This window comes from Falco punctatus (assembly GCF_963210335.1).
Source record: "Falco punctatus genome assembly, chromosome: 5".
NCBI classification, from domain to species: Eukaryota; Metazoa; Chordata; class Aves; order Falconiformes; family Falconidae; genus Falco; species Falco punctatus.
This window is the reverse complement of record NC_137584.1, coordinates 86,731,871-86,756,847: the sequence shown is the minus strand read 5'-3', so window position 1 is coordinate 86,756,847 and position 24,977 is coordinate 86,731,871. Positions and strand designations below refer to the sequence as shown.

The following is a 24,977-nucleotide window of genomic DNA, read 5'->3' as shown; positions in this document are numbered from 1 at the left end:
TCAAGGCTGGGAGAAACCTCAAGACTGGGAGAAACATCATGAAGGACAGAGAGAGGTCTGGCTATATGATAGCAATAACAGGGGAAAAGAAATAGCAGGTCTTTTCCTCTGTGTATTTTTGGAATTTGATGTACAATTTTAACACCTGCTCAAGAACTGATTTTTATTATTTAATCATCCAGTGTGTGTCCATGGCACGTCCAGAAAAGTGAGATGGTTAGTGTTTGAATATCCTAATCCAACTGAGGTTTAGGACATTCTTTTCAATTAGCTAAAGCCAATTTTTCCTCCATTTTCTATAAATGCCCCTCCACCTTGGCACAGTGTCACAGTGACCTCCTCTGGTAAAAGAGAGTCAAAGGCTCCTCATTTTAACCCATCCACGTCGTGACCTCATCAGCCTAAAGGCTTGCTTCAGGGCAACCTGAGAGACTGCCTGCCTGCCTGAATCACTTCCATGCCACTTCCAGCCTCTGGGAGAAGAGTTTAGGTTTCCCATACAGCGAGGCAGAAAGGCCAAACTTGTGCAAGTTTAAGATTGAAAAAAAAACAAAAACCAAAAGATCTACACATTTACCGTTGCAAGCAGTTCATGTAGCTCTGCCTCAGTTGGGAAGCAACCCAGTGACCTGACAATTGAACCAATCTCTCTGAAAGAAAGAAAGAAAGAAAGAACATCTTTGTCAGTAAACCTGCAATACAAAAATGTCTGTGGAGGATCCAGATACCGATTCAGAGCTTGTGTATAGAAGTGTGCATGTGCAAGCACACAAGCAGGCCTAAGCACATAGATGTGGACTTCTGAGACGATGTCTCAGTAAGCAATGTCTGTTTTTACAGACATGAAATATTCTGGAGCTGTTTGGAAGAGCGTAATTGTTCTTGTGGCTTCCCAAAAAACCCTCTTCTATACCATTGTGTTGCAGTGCACTGCGTGCGGGTTACTTTTCAACTGCTGTCCTCTAACGGTTAAGCTTAATTTCGGTAAAGTCTACAAGTATATAGATAATAAAACACTTGGAAATCTGCTGAGATAAAAGGTAACAAATAAAACATATGTTTACATTAAATGCTATAAAGATACAAATTCTAACTGCAGTAAAGAACAATTACAAAAGGTCAGGAAGGAGGCAGCCCTGTTATGCCCCTGCTGTGCTCTGAAAGAGTCCAACAGACCAATACAGTGGCTTTTCATCACCCTGTTTATGCTGCAAATTATATTCATAGCTTGCATTTACCTCTGAACCTGGCCCAGTTGTTCTGAGACTCTAAATAGAATTCTGACCAAACTGGCAATGCCTCAAAAAAGTTTAAGATTAACAACATCACAAACTAGAAATAAAAGTACTGTAAAGATGTAAAAAAGAGTACTAATGAGACTTACGGTATGATTGCAAACAAAATAACAGAAGCATCAGTAATTGCCTCTGATTTTCAGTCCAATTCTATAACACAGAAATGCAAGCGCATTTGAGTTAAGTATCCACAGTGCTGGTGGTTCCCATGATTCAAACCCCTGTGGTTTCTTCATCAGTACACTTGGCAGAAAAATAGATTGCCTAATAAAAATGGTAGATACAAGAAGCAATGACCTTTGTAAAATCATCTTGAAACATCAAGGCCCCAAATGTGGCACACCAAGCACATGTAAAATTATACAGGCCAGTTCTTGGCCTCTTCAGACAGGTCCCGAAGAGCTCCCACTCGGATTGAAAACATGTGAGAAGCACTACAATAGGCAAAAGAGAGGAAAAGGCTGGCTGCACAAAAATAGTTACAAAACAAACCCCAACCCCATACGGTTGTTATGAAACAAAGCCATCTACTCAAATGACTCGGTAAAACCTTGCCCCTGTGGACGTCAGTGGAAGTTTGGCCACTGGCCTCGATGAGGTCAGACATTCAGTCATAATCCTTGTCCATGCATCCTATTTCTAGCACAGATATGCTGCACTTGATGCTTTCACTCCTGCGCTCCCTCATCTTTCCCTGCTACAAGATAGTTGTAAACATTCTCTGCCTCCCCCAGAGAAACACCCAGCACAAATCCTGCCTCCTTGCTGTCCCACACCATCGCTGCTCTGACAGGCTGCCAGTGACGGGAAGGCTGCCATCGCCCTCCTGCCTCACCTCACACTCAGCAAAACTGCGATGTGACTAAGGTAAGCCAGGCCCTAGAAGAGTTTGCAAAATCTGGCATTGCTGGCTGCTGCTCCTGGCAGCGTGGGAATGCTGCTGGAAGTGTCTGTGGTGAAAAAAGCCATGTCGCATTTGGTAATAGCATGGAGTTTAAAAGACTGGGATAGGAAATTGTACTTTCCTCCCAGCCACTTCCTCTCACTTTGCTCAGCAGCTGCAGTTTCTGCTGTGCAGTTTCTAGCACACAAAAATTATGGTTAAAATGAGTTTATGTTCATACAAGTTTTGTAACACAGATGCAACAAAATTTTGGGTCATGGTTTTCACCCTGCATATAACACTCGTGATGACAAGATTTGGAAAACCATGAAAGCTCTTGACTCGGGGTGTGTTGTAAACACCATGAAAAAATGCCGTCTTCCTCACACCCGATTTCTTACTACCCTGTATTTGCATTAGGAGTCCTGCAACACCGACGTTGGCCTGTCAAGCCAGAGTAATCTTCCCTGTTCTTCAGAGGTATCTGATATTTCAGGCAATAATATGCATACATCTACAATTCTGGTTAAGAATTGTGCTGTACTGCCACCTTCTGATACAAGATAATCAGCCATTAATAATCCCGTTATTGTGATACAGCCCTGCACTATGAACCTAGGAATAATTAGACAATAAATTGTTGTTCACTGTCAGTAACTGTACTACAATAAAAATTAATGTGAAATTGTGCATTTAGTATGTCAAATAGACTTTTGAATGTCCCCTCTCACATGTTATGACTTACTGTCTGAATGAATACATATTTTTCTAAAAAGTCCATTTGTATCATTTAATTGTTGTAGCAGTTTCTCAACTCTATATCCATCATATTACAGAGTGAGGATTGTCGCAAATTCTACAGCTATTTAGCCAGAACTGCAGATGTAAATGACAAATAAGCAACGAGTATGTCATGGTGCAGCGAGGGCTAGGGGTTCCCCAGGGCTGGGGGGGGGGGCAGTGGCAGGGGGTCCCCATGGCAGGGTGGCAGAGCCAGGGCCTGTCCCACCACCCAGCCAGGAGCAGGGCACTGGGGGCACTGGGGCAGAGCCCCAGACCCGCGGCACCAGGCACCTTCCTGTGGATGGGCCAAGAGATTTAAGCAAGCATTCTTCCCAAAGAGCCCTGCGGGGGACAGAACACAATCGTACCAAGTGTGGAGATGTACCCTGAAATTCTCCCTATCTAGTATAACCAAAAAATCATTTCACTTCTATGAAGTACCCATAATTTCTTAAATTTAGAGGCATTAGTAAGCATGCATTGCTAAAAGCATCAGCTAAATATTCTGCACCTCTCTTGCCTCTGATTTATAATGCAGAAAAGTTGTTTGGAACATTTAGTTTTCAAATTTGGCCTTGTGAGGAATGTCTAATGACAAAAATTTCACCAGTTCTTGTACTGCTTTGTAGTGTATATACTCAGTAATTGATCTGTGATTAAAAGCTCTGGTCATACTCTTGTGAAAATAGCAACTGGAAATATGAAAAATTACTTCACTAAACTTTAATGATAACAGTTTATAACAACTTCCAAACCTGCTCAGTGAGACATAAAGATGTGGGGTTTGTATTTTACAACAAAATCCATATTGTTACATGTATGGATGTTTATGTTTAAATGAAGTTAAAGTAGCACTGTCAAATATTTGAACTTTAAAAATACCAGAATTAAGATTACCTAGGAAATTTTAAATTTTACTTCATTTAGCTCTGTATCTAATAGCCAGTTATGCCCTGATCAGTCTAAAAGCCCAAGTTTTTATCTTCTGCTGATCTTTTTCTTACTCCCTCATACAAGTATTTTGTTTGTATTTCCATAACATTTGCATGCTAAAGGTATAGTGCATCCAGTTCTCTCTCCTGACTCCTATGTGTGCATCCCATTCCCCCAGTTCTGGTCTTCCCATTTCAAAAAGGAGAAAGCTGAACAAGAAGGAGCGCAAAAAAGAATGGCCAGAGCAATGGAACAGAATCTTCTAAGAGATTAAACACATCCAGACTCTTCAGCCTTGAACTACTGTGATGAGGGATGGATGTGACAGTTATGAAATCATTAATGGTGTCAAGAAGATTAATAGACAACAATTGTTCACTATTTATCATAAGACCCAAAAAACCCAAAACACCAAGCACCACCCAAATCATAATGTGGCAGACGTACAAAATAAAACCCAAGAAGAAATACTGTGTATTTGCTCAATTTGTTATATTCCTCCCCCGAGTAACTACTAGTAATTTGGATGAGGGTACTGAGCTCAAATGGCCTTCTGGTGCAAGCAAGTATGACCAATAATAATAACAATAATAATAATAATAATAATTGTTGTTGTTGTTGTTGTTGTTGTTGTTATTATTATTATTATTATTAAATCAAATTTTATGCAAGTTTCTTCCAAGTCTCCTAAAAACACCTTCCTGTCAGACCAACATCCACCTCCTGTATTACCCCAGAGGAAGAAGGACGTGCTGGATGCATTGCAGTTGGAGACACCTACTGAGAGCAAGTAACCCTGACACACACTGGCAGGGACACCCCTTGATGTGCTGGCACTATACTGAAAGTGAGGGGATCCATTCGGGATCCAGGATCTGTAGGGCCAAATGAGCTATCAGAGCAGAGATTTGTAGTCTAGCTGCAGTTTCCTTTTGCCTCTTCACTCCACTAGTCCCAGCATCCCTCTCTCAAGCCAGTTTCAGTCTTCAACCACCGAACAATGCAAAATGTCTATTAAACAAGCAAAAACATGCTTGTCTAATCAGGGCAAACCAATTACATTTTCTGGTAAAGCAGATGCAGGTTTGAGGAGTTATTTATCTCTATACCAGATCCCGTAACATTTCTATGTGAAGATATTTACAAACCTGACATCCACAGTTTGATTGCATTCATGGTCAAACACCTCAAAAGCTTCTATAATCTTTTTCTCAATTTCAGCTACTGCGTCATCTGCAAAAAGAAACATAAGAAAGGAAAGATTCACTGAACTGTTGCAACTGATTTATTTCCAATTTGAGCATTGCAACAGCAGAAGCACCAAAACTGATAAAGGGGCAAACAGGAAAGGTACTGAGGAAAAAAAAAAAATTCTAAATGCAAAATCAGTCATTTATATTAGTAATATGGCCTTGCTATGGCTCTGCAGCCACATCAGGTCTGGTGGTAATGGTACGTCTGAGCTGCATGATCACCTAGCTGTGCAGTGTGGACCCTGCCCAGAGTGTGCCACAGCTCCTTCTGCACCATAAGCCTGAGCCCTTCCTGGACACCACGGTGCCAGTGGCAGGAGGAAGGCAAGTGTGGGCCCTGAGATGGGGCTGAGTCACTTCATCCAGGTTCCTGCATCCAAGGAAACCTAAGTGCTTGCATGTCTGCTAAGTTAGCCGTAACATATGAAAAGCTGAGAACCAGGAATTAAGAGATGGCTAAGGTATGTGCACAGTGAGTATGTCTCAGGGTAAATAATCTGTTGTAACGGTTTGGAAATGAAGATGATCTCAGCAAAGAGGAAGGAGTAATTTGTTGCATTTGCTTTTTATGTCTTGATATCAAAGAATGGGGAAAGAACCATCACTAAGTTATCACAGTTATATCTCATCTAAAGCCAGAAATTGCATTCTTGGGGTAAGGGAAGTACCAGGAAATACATTCCGAAGAGAAAAATGTAAAGAGAGGAAGGGCTCCATCTCAGAAAAACCTCCCTGGCAAGGAAGCCAAGGTAACTAAGAGTGAACTGGTTAGAGCATTTAATAATGTTTGACTCCAAAAGACATAATACAGGAAACAAAGTGGTATGGCGTTGACCCTTTGGTTCCCATGGCTAAATACAGCCCCAACTCTGGCTGGCAAGCTGGCTCATGGGAGGCAGCATTTTGTGAGCCAGCCCCACAGGCTGCACAGAGACACCACAGGGAAAATCGGAGCAACAGCCAGAACATTAGATTGGAATCAGGTATGTTTGTTTTCTCACTTTCACACTTCTCTTCTGTATTTTCCACATACTAATTAAAACATAGCTCTCCTCTATTAGACAATTTCTTTTCTTCTTTACGCTCACCTGGTGTTAAGCGTTGTTGAGCAGCTCTGACCAACACTAAACCACTGGACCTTGTTTCCACACACATAACAAATTCATACCTGGTTTTCTATAATCCAAATAGTTTGGGAATCCCTGGAGCTGCAGCGTGAAACCATTTTTTTCATCTGCTCTCTCACCCTCACGACAGAAACATCTGTTTTCTGGCAAAGGGTCTCAGAACTGAACATAGCTAAACGATACTTTGGCTTTGTGATCTCCCTGTCTGTACCTCAACCCACGAGCTTTTTCACTGTATTTTGTCCCCCTGTGCTGCTGAGGAGGGCAGAAAGTGGCTGGGTGGGTGCCTGGCAGCTGGCTGAGGTCAATCCCCCACACCCTGCAAGCACTTCAATAAAGTAGTGGATTGACTCAGATATAAGGAAACTCTTCTCCATACAGCAGAGAGGTGCATCCCCTTATAAAGGTACAGGTGCCAGCTGCTGTGTTTGGTACTGAACTCCCCAGAGGCAGAGGATACATAAAGAGAAGTAAGAATATATTCTGTATTCCTCTCTCTGACTTTCCTCCCCTGATGGAAGCATGGGCAGGTACATGTATGATGGATTGGAGGCTGAAGAAGGAAGGCTGAGGAAGAAGAGCCCTGTTCAGTCCCCAGATACAGGACAAGCTGGATTCTTTTCATAGCTTGACAATAACGCCTACCTTTTATGTGCCTAAGCAGTAAAATACACGTTTAATTCCTTTCCAAAAAAACACAGTTAAATTCAAGTAGACCTGACTCCTTGCAGAAGAGCCCCTAAAGACTCAAACTACTAAATTTGATGGGAGGTTTTTTTGGCAATTTCAAAGAGTCCTTGATTCAGTCTCCAATGTAGACTGTTGGAGTTTAGTTCTTAAGATCAGGTACTTCAAAAGTACATTATGTCTTGCAATAGAGAAATGCTGAAGAAATATTTATAGCTGTATATTCTTGGACTGATGAGTGAGCCTTCTGTAGAAATAAAAATTATCCAGGGGGAGGCAGGTAGAGATTTCCAGTACTGGAACTCTGTAGTCATCCAGCCTTTTCATGCTTTGACTTCTGTGAAAACAGTATACATTAATCTTACCTGTTTCAAGAGGCTCGTAAAAGAAAGGTCCTGAAATGAAATGAACTTGATGATTTAATCTAGGTACCAGATAATCTATATTTCTTCCAAGAACTGAGAGGAAGTTGTGATGAAGAGCCATATCCATGGAAGAAAACATAATATACTGTAGTCCTCTCAAAGACTCTCTGTGACATGAGTGAACACCTAGTAAGTTATTGCCTAAATCTCTCGTCCTCCCTCCAGGAATGAAAGCCAAAGATGTTCAACAAAGTTCAGGATGGCAACACTCGTTATCTGAAGACTTCTATGATTCATTCTAAACCTCTGTTTGGCAGAGAGAAAAAGATGGACCCCAGCTCTAATATAAGTAATGGATAAAGGTTTAAAATTATACCTTCAAGAAAGGCCTCAAGAGATCAGACATGCAGTTAACTCAGCAGATGTGATGCTCTAATGTACTGAAATCTTTCTGTACAAGGAGACTGTGCTCCATGGTCAGATCAATGAAAGTTTCATGTTGCCCTGTGGAGCAATTTTTTAGCAGCTTTCAGGACAGAAATACCCTTCATTGAGTAAAAGATTTCACTCACTTATTCCACTAACTAGAAAAACAATACATAATATCAAAGATAAAATTATCTGATTACTTCTAATGGCTTCAATAAATAAATATCAAAACATATCATGCCAAAAAAGATTTCAATACCTACCGCTACTTATTCCCTCAAATGCATCCTGTAGGGATGATATATTTCCATTTTGATGCTACTAAAATGCTTCAGATACTTGTCATTTTTTCCTCATTTTCTTGTTCTCATTTATTTTCTACCACATAAGCAATAAGGAGATAAAATGTCTTAAAATCCATTTCTCAGACATATTAACTGAAAAATGTATTCACTATCAGTTTTCTTTCCTGTACTATCCTTTGCTATTTCCCCAGTTTGTCTAAATGAACTAGATAAAACTCTAGATGCTGCCGGTTAAGTAAGACTGGCAGGGAGCTGGGACTCTCAAATTAATTCTGGTGGTTCTTGCAGACTGAATTATTCCTCTTCAGCTTGTCCAGACTGTTCCCCAGCACTCTGAGGTCCATTTGAAGCCAGCCCTTAAAGCAGCACTCCTGCTTCAGTTGTGACATTTCTTCTTCAAAGACCACAGCTTCAGTCTTTGTAGGGAACAGAAGCAATTAAATAGATGTGGCTCTGCCAGACTCTTGAGTAATGAGCATTTTACAAAGTGATTTCTAGTTGATACAATTTGCTAGATTCTACCATTTGTTTAATTGTATGAGCTTGCTTTCTTTTCTTCCTCGGGGCCAGTTGCTCTGATGGTTCAAAAAGCCAACCTTTGCTTTCACTGAAGAGAAATTATGTGCAGAAAAAAGAAGTATCAAAAGAACAGGTAGGCCAACATTAACCAACCACCTCAAATGCTGGGGAGCAGCTTCATCTGCTGCTCACAAGAAAAGACTTAGCCCCAATGCCACCTGATGAACCTATTTACACTGTGCAATACTCCGAAACTCTTTCTGTGCTACGTATAGAGTAAAATTAAGGGCTGATTTGTAAAAGCACCAGTGGACTTGGTTTTATTATTTAGTGTTACTGCTCAAGACACCTGAAACATTAATCTTTATAAACATTAATCTAGGTATATTTTAATAAATATAGTCAATTTTATATTTAAACTCCTCTGTGGATGTGAACACCTCATTAACTACTCCACCATCTCTTCATGGTACTGTTATGGTTACAGGCAGGTGTGAGGAAAGCCCTAGGGTCCCTGGTGAAAGGAACCCTTTCTCACACTGGGCTGCCTGGCTGAACTAGTCACTCTGAAAGGACAAGGGACAAAACTGGGTAACCTCAACTCAGTGACAGACAGTTTTAGAGTCGTTTACATATTGCTGTTCTGGTTTTATTTGAAAGTGTTGTTATCAACAGCTCTTTTGTAGATCTTCCCATCCACTAACTGGGCTTATCAGCAGGAAGTACAGCATCGTACCAGTGTCTACATACTCCAGCACCGTTTCTTCTCTTTCCCACTAGCCATTATTTCAACCAGAAAAGTAGGCAGCAACCTTGGTCCTGTCAGTTGAAGAACTGGGAATGGTATGCGAAGAAACAGGAACATTTTTAAGAGGGCAATGGACATGAGAGGGGACATGACTGTGCAGGCAGCCAGTGGAGGAAATGCGAGTCCCTCAGCCTCCTGCAGTTTCCACTCAAGTTCAGTGAATCTTCTCTTTCTGCTCACAGATCCAAACCATGGTATTAAACCACCCCTCCCACACTGCTCCAACATTCTTCCATAAGGCCCCTATGACCATCCTTTGCAAATCCCAGCTCTTCCCATCGTCTCCAAAATCACAAGTAACAGTCTGTATTGTCATACAATGCCAGTCAAAAAGGAAAGGGGAGAAGGTGGTTGAGCTATGGGGAATATCTGAGCCAGCCAGGGGTGGAAAAGGTACCAAAAAAAAAAAAGTGTCAAGTCCCTGCTCAGAAACTGAGCCTACTGTGTGGTCAAAAAAAAAAGGTATGGCCAACAAGCAGAAACAGCTAAACAAATCTTACTCCTTACAGCTCTAATATGGAGTTAAAATCCTAGAAATGTGTCAAGATGCAGGAACAGTTCCCCAGTAAGAAGGGAGACTGGTGCTATTCCTGAAGAATACCATGGTCCCTTTAAGGGCAATTCCCAATTTATTATATAGGTGTACAGGGCAAAAGGATGAAAGAGGTGAACTTAAACGAAATTTGTCTTTGATGTTTGCAGCCACTGTTTCATCTGACCTCTTCCAAAATCCTTCACAAAACCACTAATGGAAATAAGGGCATAAGAATTGGAAAAAAAACCAAATCTGACTGTAGTTCTACTAAGAACTGTACAATGCATATTTGCTTAAATACAAAGCAAAAAAACAATATGAGACTTCACAATTGCAACTCAGAGGAGGTTATCAATTAGTTCTTAGGAGATCTAATCAGGCTTTTATGCAAGCATTAACTGAAGCATCACCTAGGTCAAGATATTAAAAAGCAGTCACGATACTCAGCATCACCAGCACAGGTGAAATCTCAAACAGTCTCAAATAAGCTCATCAGTTTTATCAAGACATTGTGTTTCCTGAACAAAAAGGGAAAGCCAGCGTGGTGTCATAAGATGAATTCTTGGTGACGATATCAGCATAAGGCATCCCCATGCTACTGCTTCTCTTTCCTAATTCCACAGCAAAGCATACAACTCCCTGAATTATTCTGTCACAAATATTTGCGTTGCCTTCATGTTAAGTGTGGGGAGCTTGATAGACCTAAAAGTAACTCACAAATCTTGCCCCACCTCAAAGAAGAAAACCTTATGGCATTTAACTCATTCTATTTTAAGGAAATTACTGAGGGAAAGGAACATAGGGAGGAAACAAACTTGAGGCCGTTTGAATCTGACTTATTGGCCAGACCTTTCTCCACTGTAGAAGAAAAGGCATACCTTAGATTTTTTCTAGTGACCTTCTTAATTCCAGAGGAACCTTAATGTACAATCAGCCTAATATGCTGAAACAATAATTGTATGCTGTGCGCTAAAAACATTGAGGCAAGAGAAATATTTTTCTTCTCTACTCTGTACCTCCTATAGCATGTATGATATTAATATATTAGCTACCAGAAAAGAAAGGAATATGATTAAGCTGTAAGCTTGCAGAATATGCAGTGTTGTTTCTTTGTGTCTTGTGATTCATAGCAAAATAATCTGGTATGTGCTTATTGAAGAGTCTTCATTCTGCAAAGACTAATCAAACCAACTTTGAAGAAAAACAAGAGGTTTATAAGGCAGCCTGATTCCTCCAAAGAAGGGATAAGCCCATTCCTGAACTGTAATCTGAAGAGAACAGGTTGACACAAAGTATCGATGGCACCAATGGGAAATGTGTCACCTGGGTTTAGCCATTCAGATTGAATTAAGAGGTAAAAGATGCCACTTTATGAAAGTTGGTATATGCGAGTTCCCAAGAAATGACCAGGCTGAGGTCTTCACTGACTCCAATCTGGGAATCCAGGCTATGGCCTGCAGACTCAGGAAAGGGATGCTGCTTTCTCTCCTGGATAAGAAGCATTCCATGTGATCACAGATGATACATGGGCAATTTGAATTTTAGTTTTGTGTAGAAAGAATAAATAAGCTTAACTGGTTTCTGCAGAGGTCACTTTCAAGCATTCTGAAAGAAGTAAAAATGATTTCTCAAGAACAGCAAAAGCTTTTATTTCGTGTTTTTCAGAATTGTTGAGAACTAGCCATATCACTGCTCCCTATCGTTTATGTTCATCACAGCATACACCATGTGGTATCTAGATATGCAAGCAAACCCCATCATCAGTGTGAATCAACAAAAACAAAACCCTACACTCATCATTATGTTTGTGAGCAACCTTGGACTAAGAGCATAACCTCACCTTATTGTTATACCTCTTTTCCTAATGGTAGTACATGTGAGAGCTGAAAAATTACTTGGTTGTTGCCATCACAGTAACTGCCTTATGGAAAACTAATGGAGAATAAAAATAAAGGAACTATATTTAAAAATAGATACACAGAATGGAGCTCTCAGAGTGGAACGACCAGAACAATCTTTGCACAACCCCATGGCACATGATACAAATAACCATGAGAACAAAACCACCAGCAGCAAATAAGAGTTTTAGAAAAATCAGGTAATTAATTTGATGTCTGATAATAAAATACAGGCTGTCAGTTTGATGAAGGCTGTGGCAAAGTTAACTTCAAAAGCTGCTTCAAATTCTGACACAAAAATATTAAACGCAATTTTTCCTTTTTGTCTTCTTTACATAAGACAACTGTAACATGGGTAAAATATATAACAAAGTGCTGTAAAAAATTAAGCACTATCTTGACTCCAGCTTTGGCTGTGGAACAGATTATTTTCTAGAATTATGTTAGTAATAAAAAAAAAAAAAAAAAGTTCAAATCCACAGAACCACAATGGGAATATTTTTGGTTATTTCAGTTAGAAGTTGACAAATCCATTAAAGACTTAAAAAATGACATAACTGTGCATTTCAACCTCAGTGTCAAAAAATGTGACAATATACCAACATGTGAAATATATCCAGGCTGTGATAGTCAGTTGCAGCAACTAATGGAGCTACAAGTTGCCAGTAACTACCTGACGAAACAAGATATCCTGACTATTATCCTAGGTTTTGATTGTTCAGTAGATGGTATTATAAATGCCATGACATTCTAATCTACCATAGATTCAGATGTTTTAATATATATGGGAACCAAACCTAACAAAACTAATGAGGCAATTAACAAACTAATTCAACTTCTGAGAAACAAAAGTATAGAAACTATTGCTGCCTTGATATGCAGTCAAGCTTCTCGTTGCTCATAAAATTCTTATCTAACTGACACTGTAACACAGAACAAAACAGGCCATGGAGGATGCCATGTCAAGCTGGAAAAGAAGCCATAGCCAATGCCTTTCATCACCTAGTATATCCAAAGGTGTTTAAATCCATAGTTCACACTGCCTCCAAAATACAGTTCTTATTAAAGTGTCACTGATTTGAAAGCGAATATCCACCATTCACAAAGTTCTTGTCCAAGTTATCTCTCCCAGAAGTGCTGGGGTCATGGTCAATCTTGTCTACTGCCCTCCCTTTTGGATCAAATATGGTTCACCACCAATGGAAAAAATATTTCTTTCCCTTGTGGTACAAATCCTTGCAGGTCATCAAAGCCATTTTGCTGTCAGTTCTGGTTGCTTTTGCAAGATGCCATTATTTTGCCTGGTCTGTGCTGGGCAAACAGCCCCCGCACCAGTCCACAGAGACCACTCTGTATCCTCAGTACTTGATAACTCACTCCTATCTGCCCCGAGTCATAATGATATAACAACTTGAACAGCTGCTGTAGTAAACCTGACTCCCACATCCTTACCAGGATCCTTTTTGCTTGCCCTGCCCAGAGGTGCGCTGTACTTCTTAAAGCCGGGGGATGCAGATGGCAAAGTATGTCAGCATGAAGCCCCAGTGGAACTGCAACCACTGCCTGGGCTTGCTGTAGAGAATGCATTTGCCTGTGGGAATGGAGAAGGGCAAATTACAAGGGATACCCTTGCTACCTCTCCAAATTCCTGAAGAGATGCTTGCTGTAACACAGAATTGTCCGTATGTTAGAGGGTTAGAGGAGACCAATAAACCACTATTTTCTGCATCACTTCCTCTACTACGACCCTGACAGTCCCGCTGCGCTCAGGTTTCTGTAACAGAGGCATTAATTTTCCTGGTTCCACCCAGTACTTTCTGGAGGTCCCCAGAACAGAGAATTGCAATTTGTTTGTTGAAGAAATACAAGGTGTAAAGACTTCCTACACACAAAATGCAAAGCAAACGTACTCAAAACTTACTGAAACTATTTACAAACAAGCAGAACTTGCAAGTGAAGAGAAGAAGGGCGGGGAATGTTAAATGTTAGGAGTGGCTGAGTGGGACCGGGTCACGGCTGGAATCCTGCTATGTCATACAGTGTTCCCTACAGTCTGTAAAACTCCCCTAAGTGCTCTTCAGGGCTGCACATGGGGTGGGTTTGCTCGTGAGGAAGGCATATGGAAGATGGACTGCAAGTCTGGTGCCACTGAAAAAGGAAGCAGCAGCATGTGCTGAGGATGTGGTAAGGGCTACGACCCTGCCCTTCCTATTGCCTGGCTGAGCTCCTTACACAGAAATGCACACAGGCAGAGGTGGCTCACACTGCCAGTCAGCTCTGCTTTCTTCACCCTGGAGTAGAGTTCCCTCCGGGATAGCACCCATTTGCTCTACTGAACCTCCTTTCCCAGCTTTATGCTTTTGTCATCATCATCTTTACATTTCTTCATGTGCTGCGTGTGATTAATCTCTCCCCAGCCCTACAGGCAAGAAAATCCTTCCTTCCTGCTGCTCAAAGAGTTCCTGAGCAGCTTGTTGGAGAGGGCAAGCGCAGTCTAACAACCCTGGGACATACTGGGGAAGGATGCTACAGTCGTACGGTTTGCTAGGGAAAAATCCATTCCCTTGTAGGCAGTTAGTTTGAGTGATGCAACACAGGTACGTATCAATCCACGTCAGTGACAGTGCTTCATGCCTCCCAGGAAAAGCTCAGCAAAATATGCCCTGATGTTTCTACTGTACACAATCTGTGTAGATATGCTATATCTACATATATATCTATATATACTAAAGCACCACTCTTCATAAGCACCAGCAGAGAAGCCTGCAACCCTGGGAAATGACCAAGGAACACCCTAGATATACTCAAGAGTTCAGTTTTCTCAAACCTGAAGCACTATCTGAGGGTTGATGAGTGATCCATTTTTCAGGTTTGGGGTTTTTTTTGGTGGAATGGTATGGATGGAGGTCCTTCCTACTTTCTCTGCACAAAACAAGTTTGTGATTTGGTCTGCATCTGCCGAAAAGGAGAAATGGAGGTGCAGTGGCTGGCTGGTTGGTATGACCATACACCTGGGATGTAGCATGACTGTGTTCCAGGTTAAAGAAATTAAGATGAGACAGACTCTGCAAGGATTCCTGAGCTGCTGCAAGCCCAGGCAGTGGCCCATAGCAGCACCTAGCTGAGATGGGCTAGTCCAAGCCTTGGAAATGGAATTGTGGAGGCTGGGGCCAGGACTTGGCTACAGCAGTAAATTTTCCTGCTGATGAAGCACTCTAGACCTAGCAGCATACCCAGAAAAAAAGACATCATAAAAGAAAACCACAAGTTGGCCTAATTCAGGGTAAAAATGCAAGACATTCTTACAAATTTTCTAGCGAGTAATTTCTAAGTCATGCTACAGCATCCCTCTCACATCTGCAAGGAAAAAGGTCCAGTGGAGGCCATCACCCACCGCCTCGCTGGCAGTAGTAGGCAGAAGCCCTTCCATCAGTGAATGGCAACGCAACTTGGATTCCCACACACAGAGCACCACAGACAGGTGTTCTGCTCTCTGTTTTGACCAGCCAGGGTGATACCGTGCAGGAGGATTACTACCTGTAGCAGGCAGCGCACAAGCCAATACTTAGCACCTAGCCCTCCTCCAACTCCAAATTACTGTTGTTCTACCACTGCCCTAAGGACTGTGTGCAGTTCCAGCCAGCCACAGCCCCAGGCTCCTCCTGCCATCTCCCACTGTCCCCTTGGCTGCTGGGGGTACTGCAGTTAGCACCCAGTGACAAGCACCTTGCTATTAGAGTTCATAGCTCTGCCCTCATAGCTACAGCTCACAGATTCTTATCACCCTGAGCACAAAGTCTCTCTGAGCTCTGAAACAGTCAATAGTGAGAGCTAATGCCCTGACCCGACCTTCTTAAGTCCCTTAGCCCTTGTATCCTAACCCACTGTCACACACACACACACACACACACATATTAAATAATGCAGGGTCATCCTGTGAAAAATAACACACAGCTTAGTGCCTACATCCTCTGGAGAATACATAGTACTTGGAAACAGCAGGCATGCACGGTATGCCCTGTGTATGCCCACACCTCAGACAAAAAGTAGGAATAATCTCTTAGAGCTTGAAAGAATCTGGACTCATCATTACTTAGAGCCGAAACGCTTGGCAGTCCTCCTGAGCATCTTTCAAAATGCAACAGTACCTACACTGACCATAGTGGTTTCTCTCTTGCCAGCTTTCACATAAGTCTGTTTGCCCACACTTTGTGCATTTGTTGTTGCAGAGTCCTTGCAGAAAAGCCAGTTTTGGTGATTTTCCCCTTAATATTTAGTCATGTGTTGAAACATGGTTTTTTTCCTCACACCCATTTTGCCTTTTTGCACTTCTTGGAGGGAAGGGCTGGATGAGACAGGCCCCAAGACTCTGTGATGGGACAGTTCCAGTGGCATTACACAACAGAAAAATCTATTGAGAACTGGATCATAACAACACGCATTTTCATTTCATAAGCTGTCAAACATTTTATGCCAGGAGCAGCTGTAACATTTTTAGAGCAACAATCAGGACACAGCATGAAATGTTCAACTGTGGCTCTCAGGATTTGGCCCTGCTCATCTTCCCAAGCAGCTGGCCATAGTTCCATAGGTCTCCCAACTGTTGTAGATTATTACTTTGGAAGCAGCACGCAATAAGGGCTCTCAGGAAGAAACATGTAACCAAACTGGACCTAACAGGTCTCAATTATGACCTAGATTTCAGCCAGCCAGGCACATCATCATTTTGCAGCTACTCATGTGGTGGACTTCACGGAGCCTAGAGCTTCATAAGCCAAAGCAGCAAGCTCTGAGTAGTATCACCCACCCTAATCATTTACACCGCTCCAGCTCTGACAGCAAAGCTCTCCTCCTAGCTAGTGTCCACAGAGAAGCTGCCAAATACTTGCCCTTGCATGCAACACACACTGAGCAACGAAACAACACGCTTTGTCACACTAACTTGCAGAACAATGAGGGAAAATCCTTTCCTTTTGATATAAAGATCTTCTCTTCTGAGCAGAGGATGTGGAGATATACCTCCAGTCATGCAAAGAAAGCAAGGAAGTCCCACTTATACACAGATCTGGATTGCCTCCTGTATGCCTGTGATTCACAGATAATATACAATTAATATCTTATATTTCTCTTGAGGAAAGTCATAATGTTATCCTTCCTACAGTGAAGTGAAAGATATGCCATTGACATTTGTTAGCCTGCAAAAAATAATCGTGACACTTTTTTTAAAGTCAATACCGGCTGCATGCAGTTTCCCTTTTCATAAGGCAGAGATAAGCTCAGCATAAATCTCCATTAGTGGTGTCTTGCACATCCCTGAAATCCCAACTCCGGCAGTTGTACCAGACAGCACTCCTGTTGCAGCTCAGAGCTGGCAAAAACAGTAATCTCCACTGTTGCAATTTGTTCTGTATCTTTCATCTCAGCCACACCTGGGATATAATGAAAGAGTTATGTCTAGCCCATACTTATATTCTCTTTCATCACCAACAGCAAACAGCCCTGTGAGGATATATAGCTTTCCTGGTGATGCTGAGAGTCTTGCTATACCTCCGGCTGCTGCTGAAAAGGAAGAGCCTACACAGGCTGCGACACCGGCAGAACACAATCCATGCTGCTATGCTGTGTGGTCGCAGAGGGCATCTGTCTCCATTTTTCCTGGAGTCTCCACAGAGCTGACCCCAGAAGCGCTTGGCAGAGCCACAATGGACAACTCTGACACTCACAGCCTAAAACACAGGTGCACCACAGCAAGCTCCACCAAAATGCAGTAATTCACATGCTGCTGCGTGCCCCACAACAGCAGCTCGCTCTGCCAACGATGCAGGATGGCCCCAACAGGGCACTGTATAACTCGTCACCAGCAGCGTGCAGGTACATCTAATTGCATGTGTGGCTGCACCAAATATCTCATAAATTGAATATGCCTGCTGAACTGCCTCTAGACACTGATTGCTCAAGTGGTCAGGAACCAGGGACCAGAATCAAGTGGGTATTAGTGCTCCAAGAATTAATTTATTGTAAACATAAGCCATTATAAAGTTTAATTGCAGCACCACAGCGCTAGAATACAGCAGTCTGTAAACTCTCTTCTTTTGAAAGAACCCTAATGTCTACAATATAATGGGAGAATGAGGGGGTTTAAGTATGACTTTTAATACATGCTGTTATTATATAACATGTCACAAGCCTCTCAACTTGCTAGACAGGGTCTGAAATGGGTTTAAAAAAAATACGGACTGGTTGCAATTCTACCTGCACTACTCTGGCATGAGGGCTTTGACCAAAGGAAGAGGGACTGTTACAGTGCAACACAATGGCAAGGGATTACAGGGGTTTGCGGCAGCTGCTTGTTGTTTAAGGAGCTGTCTTGAAAGTATCACTTACATTGCTAAATCACTTTCCTTACCTATCGTGAACGAATGTAAACCTCCAATTTTCTTTTTTTTGCCTAAGAATAATATTCTGAATTTGAACAGCATTTCAGCTGACAAATTTAAGACATTCACATTTATCATCAATGGGGAATAAGACTTACTTCTATAGCTGTTTGCGGCAGGCTAAGCTAAAGGAGAAAGCTAGCAAACAGGGAGAAAAAGGATACAATGGATAAATTTCAGGATTCACATCCAATTTTCAACCTGACCATCAGCAGTAACAGTACCAGAACCTCCTGGGACCTTACACCAGTGACACAATAATCCTTACCATCCATAAAATGGATCTTGGTAAGCTTTTGAAATTTATGGTTGGTCACAGCCCCAGGCTGGACTCAAGGAAATCCCTTCCAATTTTACATTAATGGGGATTACACGTACTACTCACACCTATATAACATGGAACAGTAAGGATGTCACATTTCCAAAATGCGTAGGAGCTATTTTCAGCTTCTGCCCCTCACCTCAATCATACTCCCATGGCAGAAAAACAGCAGTGGCAGCCAGACCTCATGGCAGGATTTGGCCAGGGCAGCGCAGTGGTGTGACCAGCACCCCTGTCTGCACGGCCACCTCTCATCTGGGGGCTAAATGTTGAGCATCTTTGACAACAGGTTCATGTCAGACCTCTGTTACTGGAAGACCGTATTCTTTACAGAACCTTTAGCCCGCCACGTTTTATTGCTAATAGCAACAAAGCAATATCTGTTCACACAAAATAAAGGTACTCCTATACTGAAAAAAAAAAAAACAACCAACCCCTCAGATCTCAGAATAATTAGTATGTAGACATGGAAATTCTTAATAACATGTTAACTATTGTTGGGAAGATAATTTGTGGGAGTTCTCAAGCTCCCTGTCAGCACCACGTATCTGCTGGTTGGCATTGTTTAAAAGACAAAAAGTTTAAAGCCTTTCTGCACACCAGCCAATTTTTTATTCAATAAGTCAGCTAGTAGAGCCAAACTGAAAAACTTCTGCCATTTTATGCACCATGGAAACAAGAAACCTGTCAATCTGCAATTACCTATTCCACATCCATCTGAGATCAACTTTTACTGCAAGACTATAGCCAAGAGGATTGGATCTACAGCCTGCATTGGTCCATGGGAGATGGACATAATTTATTTTTTGTTTCACTCCCAAATGAGTGCGAATATTAAAACATAACTCAGATTGATGTCAAGGTGCATGTTAAATTGCATTACAGTCTAATAAAAACTATAAATTTTTCTCCTCATGTAATTGCTCACAGCAATGTCAACAAGAGGATATAAAAATATTCAGTGTTCATCTGTAAGTAAATTCCACTGTGATAAAGCTGCACACTGATTTCCTAAGTGATCTCATATATTCAGATTTTCTTCTAGAGCTGAAATATTGCTTACTTGAGCCCTATGAAAGCTACTTATTTTTAACTACCTGTACTAATTGTGTATTTTTTCCCATAAATGAAAAACTGCCACTTTTTAAATTAGAGGTAATTTGTCTCATGGACTACTTTAGCCTGAAGGATTATTGTGAGTGTTTAATCCAGAGCTTTAGTACCTTTCAAATACTGATGCTTATTTGTGAAATTCTCAAAAATACATTTTAAAGTCCTCATACAGCAAGACCCTTAAATGTACTCATATGCTTAAGCATCATGTGCATCATACTATCCCATTCAGCAGGATTCCCCAAAGCCATACACAGTTTAAGTGCTTTTCTGTGACAGGTTTGAAACTCTCATGTTAATTAAGTGTGCTCCAAGCAGAATTAATGGTTACGACTGCCTACAGCGCTCATGGCAGCTACTAGGCTCTCTAAGTTTGGACTCCCAACTTTATTAAAAGAGAACGCACACTGACACAACATTTTCAGTACCTCCAGTACAGAATCCAGGCAGAGCCAGGTGACACAGAGAAGGGAGGTTCAGATTCCACCTCCAGACACAGGAGGATTTGGCAGGACAGGTGAAGCAGGGGTAACTCTGCTTCTTTGCAAGAAGGTAGGAGTTGAATGGGATATGTAGCTAGCTCTTACCAAATGTAAATCCCTGATTTCACCAGCATGCCAGGCAGTTAAAGAGCATATATATATGTATGATTGAACACACTGTTACTGTATTTACATAAGGCACTAAAACTGGGGGGGAAACTCTTTCCCATCTCCACTAACAACCTCCACATGACTGTTCAGTAAGTGGGGAAAAGAATCTGTGAGTCCTGATTATGTATTATTGCAGCTGTAACTCAAACGACCCAGAACAGCTACTAATCATATACCAGAGAAAACCATCATTGAAGAATGGTTAGTGTCCATCTTCATAGGTCTTTGCACCACAGTCAGGTACCTTTCTGGGGGACATTTTTACCCAGAACTAGTTATTCGGTGTTATATGGATATAAGTGGGTGAAACAGGAGCTCACACTATTTAATATACTTTCTTTTGGATTACAATTCATGACTTATTAATTGCATTTTAATGATGCACTGACTGGCACAAAGAATACAGTCTTAGAAAAACTCTAATACTGATCAATTACATAACATTACCATAACGATATAGGAACACTGAGCGTTCTCTCCTTTATGTACTTTCATGTGATGTCTTAAATCCCAGCTGGAGAAAAATATGCCTTGTCTTCTGTCTAGTTCTACTTCAGGCACTACCGGTCTGACATTTTGCTTTCAGGTTCTAGTAAAATCAGTATTGAGATCAGAGATATTAAAACTTAGAAAATCTGACATGTTATGTCAAATTAAAAAGAAAGTATCTGAGAGCAAATGGAAGAACAGACTGAATTAAGTAGCAGAAAAAGGGAAAGAAACCACACAATAGGAGGGAAGATACGAACAAATACACAGAAGAGAAAGAATAAGCAGAGTCTAGCTTAATCAGATGGGTATAAAGAAAAAGCATTAAATAAAGTTGAAAGCACAAATGTAGGATACAAATTCATACATAAAACATGTAACTACAGATAGTATGGGCATGATCCCATTAACACTTCCGCACATACAAGCCTTTTTTCACAAGATTTGCATAAGTGAGAGGGTAATACACATGTGAGTAACATGATGTACAAGAGGTTGCAGGATTTGGCCTTTCACCATTTTTCCTTGAGTACATCATGCACATCTGTAAATCATTTAAGTGGGCATTTAACTTTGAAGCAGACAAAACTTGAAAATAATAGGACCCAAGGGAAACCTTTACCATGAAAGCTGGTGGAACTGCAGCTCTACAAAGAACTGAAAGGAATACCCTAAAGACTAATTATTTGACAATACCACTAATTTATTGTTCTGTTTGAAGCATAATAAAGTTGCATTTTGCATAGATGTGGAATGCTCCTCAGAAGAAAGCATGATTTATGAGAATCGGGGAATCCTAATTAACCCTCTAACTGCTATCTGCAAGTCTAACAGCAACTCTGAAATGGGTGTAAGCGACTTAATTCTCATGGGATTGCTTCCGCAGTTTAATGAGATGCTGACTGTTAGGTTACCTCAACTGTCTTTATAATAATGAGACACCTTTACAGGGCAACAAGCAACTGGTTTGCCTAATAACATGCTATGATTCTCATGAGTGAGGTGCCTTGTCTGTGTGATACAGGTTATTGTCCTCATTTTACAGATAGGAAACCACAGCCCAGTATGTCACTTTCCATGATCCATTGGGAAGTCTGGTGAGGCCAGGAATGGTGTTTATGGGTCAAGGTTATTTAGGATTACAGCAAAACTTTTCTTTAGAGGATGACACCTGATACTCTATTGAGAATAGTGTTTTACAAGGTTAAAAAACATGAAGTGTAAAAAAAAAATCTGTCTTCAGAAATACAGTAATTAAACTTCTTACAAAGTATTCTCACTTTGAAAGTACAAAAACAACATCAAAAGCCATTAATCAAACAATCAAAAACCCACAACTTCCCCTCTCTGAGAGTTTCTGCCTATGGATTGACAAAATGGTTCAAAATCTCAGTATCATACATACAGGTGCCCAAAATATATGGAGTCAGAACTTCCCAATATTACTATTATCCTGCCAGAACACCAGATCCCCTCTTCTCAGATGCTCTGGCAGGCTTCTAGGCTGTTATCCTACCATCTCTATCACAGCGCCAGCCCTGTGCCTCAGCTTCATTTGCAAAACTGGGAAGATGCAAAAAGTAGGCTTTCACAAAACTAAACAAAAATTAAAAACAATATAAAAGATATTATACTTTCAGAATAATCCTCAGTGATGCTACAGCAGTCTGACCTCTTAATTTCTGTAAAATATCTGTACTGTGAAGTCCATGCTAGAAATACTTCTACCAAAATCACTCATTCAGCACCATCCACAGCAACTATTTATACAGGACTTTTCTACAGACTATGTTAGTTTTTTCCTAAATAGTATGAAATAATCCATTATTTAGATTATTTCAAATACAACATCCAGAATTTGCAAACTACTACAACACACACCAGTTTACTTACAGAAAGGATGGATTTTAGGAGCCACAATATTGCGAGTTTTACAGAAAGGACATTTTCCTTGAAACCATACTCAAATATCCTTGCAGAAAGAATTACCTTTAGCCTGTAAAACACAATTTCTGGCAACACTCCCTGAAGTAGAACATGCTTGCCTCTAAAAATAAGGCACGGTGCTATCAGCAGCAGAGATTATTTTTTCCTGGCAGCGAGAGCTCGATGCATCCAGACAGGCCTCCAAGCGGCGATGACCAACTGTCCCCAGGATCCTGCTGCCCTGGAAGCCACCCTGTGCCGTGAGGAGGCCGCCATCCGTGCCCAGGCAGCCTGCCTGGCGGTAACACAGCCATACGGCTGCCAGCACCCGTGGCCACCTCCCGCGGGTGGCACTGGCCACGGGCAGGTGGCACGGGTGGCAGGGAGCGCAGGGGAGCAGCCCCTCGCCCTGAGGGAGGCCAGGCCTGAGGTGGGGACAGGGAGCCGGGGTGCACCCCTGGCCCTGAGGGAGGCCAGGCCTGAGGCGGGGGCGGCAGTGCGGCCACCCTGGAAGGGCTGGGGGGGGGGGCAGGGGGTGTATTTCTACGTGTGTGTAAATATACCTGTACATGCGCCCGTGTGTATACACACGCACAAGTACAGGCATATGTCTGTGCCTCCGTGCGTGTCCTTGTGCCACCCGGCACCAGCGCCCGGCAGCCGGGCCCCGCCAGCCGCAGCCTCTCCCGCCGCCCGCGGCCGGCCCGGCCCCTCTCGGCTGGCGCCCGGCGCGGCCCTCCCGCACACCCCGCGGGGCGGCAGGCCCCGGCCCCGGCGCGGCCTTACCCTCGCCGTTCCCCGCCTGCTCCGCCATGCCAGCGGCCCTGCGCTGTCGCCATGGCGACGCGGGCCTGGCCGGGCCCTCTCCTCCCGCCGCCGCGGCTGCCCGGGAGCGCCGAGGTGCCCGCCGGGCCGCGCCGGGACGGGCTAGCAGCCGCTGCCGCCCTCCGCCGCCCTCCTCCGCCCCGGGGGGCCCCTTCACCGGCCGCCTTCGCTGCCTGCTGGGGTACAGAGCGAATGAAGGGCCGGAGGCGCTGCGCGCCGGACTCCTGCGCCGCACCGGACCCGGAGCCACGGCCGGGGCCCCCAGGGCGCCGATCAGGGTCGGGATTTGGATCCCGGTGCAGAGGCCCAGGGCGCCGATCAGAGTCTGGATCGCGGTGCAGAGGCCCAGCCCCGGCCCAAGGCCCCACGCCTCCCCGCCACTGTGCTAGAGAGATGGAAAACATGACTGAATCCCACACCTGGGCTGCAAGGGGGCACCGCTGGGCATCACTGGGCACTCCCGGGTGTCACTGGGCACTTCTGGGTGTCACTGGGTACTACTGGGCACCGCTGGGCATCACTAGGCACTAGTGGGCACCACTGGGTGTCACTGGGCACCACTGGGCATCACTGGCACTGCTGGGCACTGCTGGATACCGCTGCCCTTGCAGCCCCGCTCCCAGCTGAGGCCCTTCCACCTGCCACTGCATGGTACACCATTTCTCTTAAAAATAAGAGTTTCCCAGCAATTGCAGAGATTTCTGTGTATCTGAGCTTTAGAAAGTGAAAGAACATTTTATTCTAAATACGATCATGCCGAAACAGCTAAAATATTCTGTCTTTGCGATATTAAATAAAACTGTGGTTTAAATTTAGCTGTGTGTTTTAGCAGACACGTTTGCGATGCCTGGTTCTTCTGACTCTAAAACAACTGTGAAAGTAGAGAAAATATAAATATTAATATTCCAGCAAGATGCAACCATATATTCATAGAAAATAAATATTTATGAAATTCCTAGAACTAAAACCTCGTCCTCGCCACAGCAGGTGCTTGTTTGTCAGATGTTAAATTTTTGCAAAGCCCGTGTGGATGATGACTCCTCGCATGCTCATCTCCACCTCTCAAGCAAACAGTTACAGTGTGCTCAGTATTCATGGACGCCTGAAACTTCAAAAACCAAACTGAACCCAAATAGGGTTTCTTTGCTTTAAAAGACTCACTTTTTTTATAACATTTTAACATTTGCTGTTTGCCTTTCAGCCACTTATTGTGGGGTTTTATTGAATGAGGCTCAGCGTAAAGAGGGTGTAATAGATACCCAAGAGAACACACTATTACTTTGTTGGGAAAACAGCTGACTATGCTCTCTAACAAAGCTGATCCCTCTAAAAGGTTATCTACAGTCTTGAAGAGTTTATTAAGCTAACTAAATATTTCAGATTACGTGTTGG

At 42.6% G+C, this 24,977-nt stretch overlaps 1 protein-coding gene across 3 annotated transcripts in view; it reads right to left on the bottom strand.

The window, feature by feature from the left end:
* The window catches only part of DRC8 (dynein regulatory complex subunit 8), a 31,360-nt gene extending 7,362 nt beyond the window's left edge, over nt 1-23,998 (bottom strand). The window contains exons 1-4 of one of the 3 annotated variants that reach the window (XR_013928434.1): nt 23,547-23,998; nt 13,273-13,411; nt 5,043-5,127; nt 621-650 (exon numbers count right to left, since the gene is read on the bottom strand). Coding sequence is in view for 1 of the 3 variants with exons in the window: in XM_080389160.1 (XP_080245286.1) it covers nt 578-650; nt 5,043-5,127; nt 23,547-23,574 (186 nt within the window). In the remaining 2 variants the exon portion in view is untranslated. Of the gene's footprint in view, nt 1-577; nt 651-1,428; nt 1,560-5,042; nt 5,128-13,272; nt 13,412-23,546 lie in introns of those variants that run through there. The other 2 variants (XR_013928435.1, XM_080389160.1) reach the window with 2 other exon arrangements.
* Between the last annotated feature and the right edge of the window lie 979 nt (nt 23,999-24,977).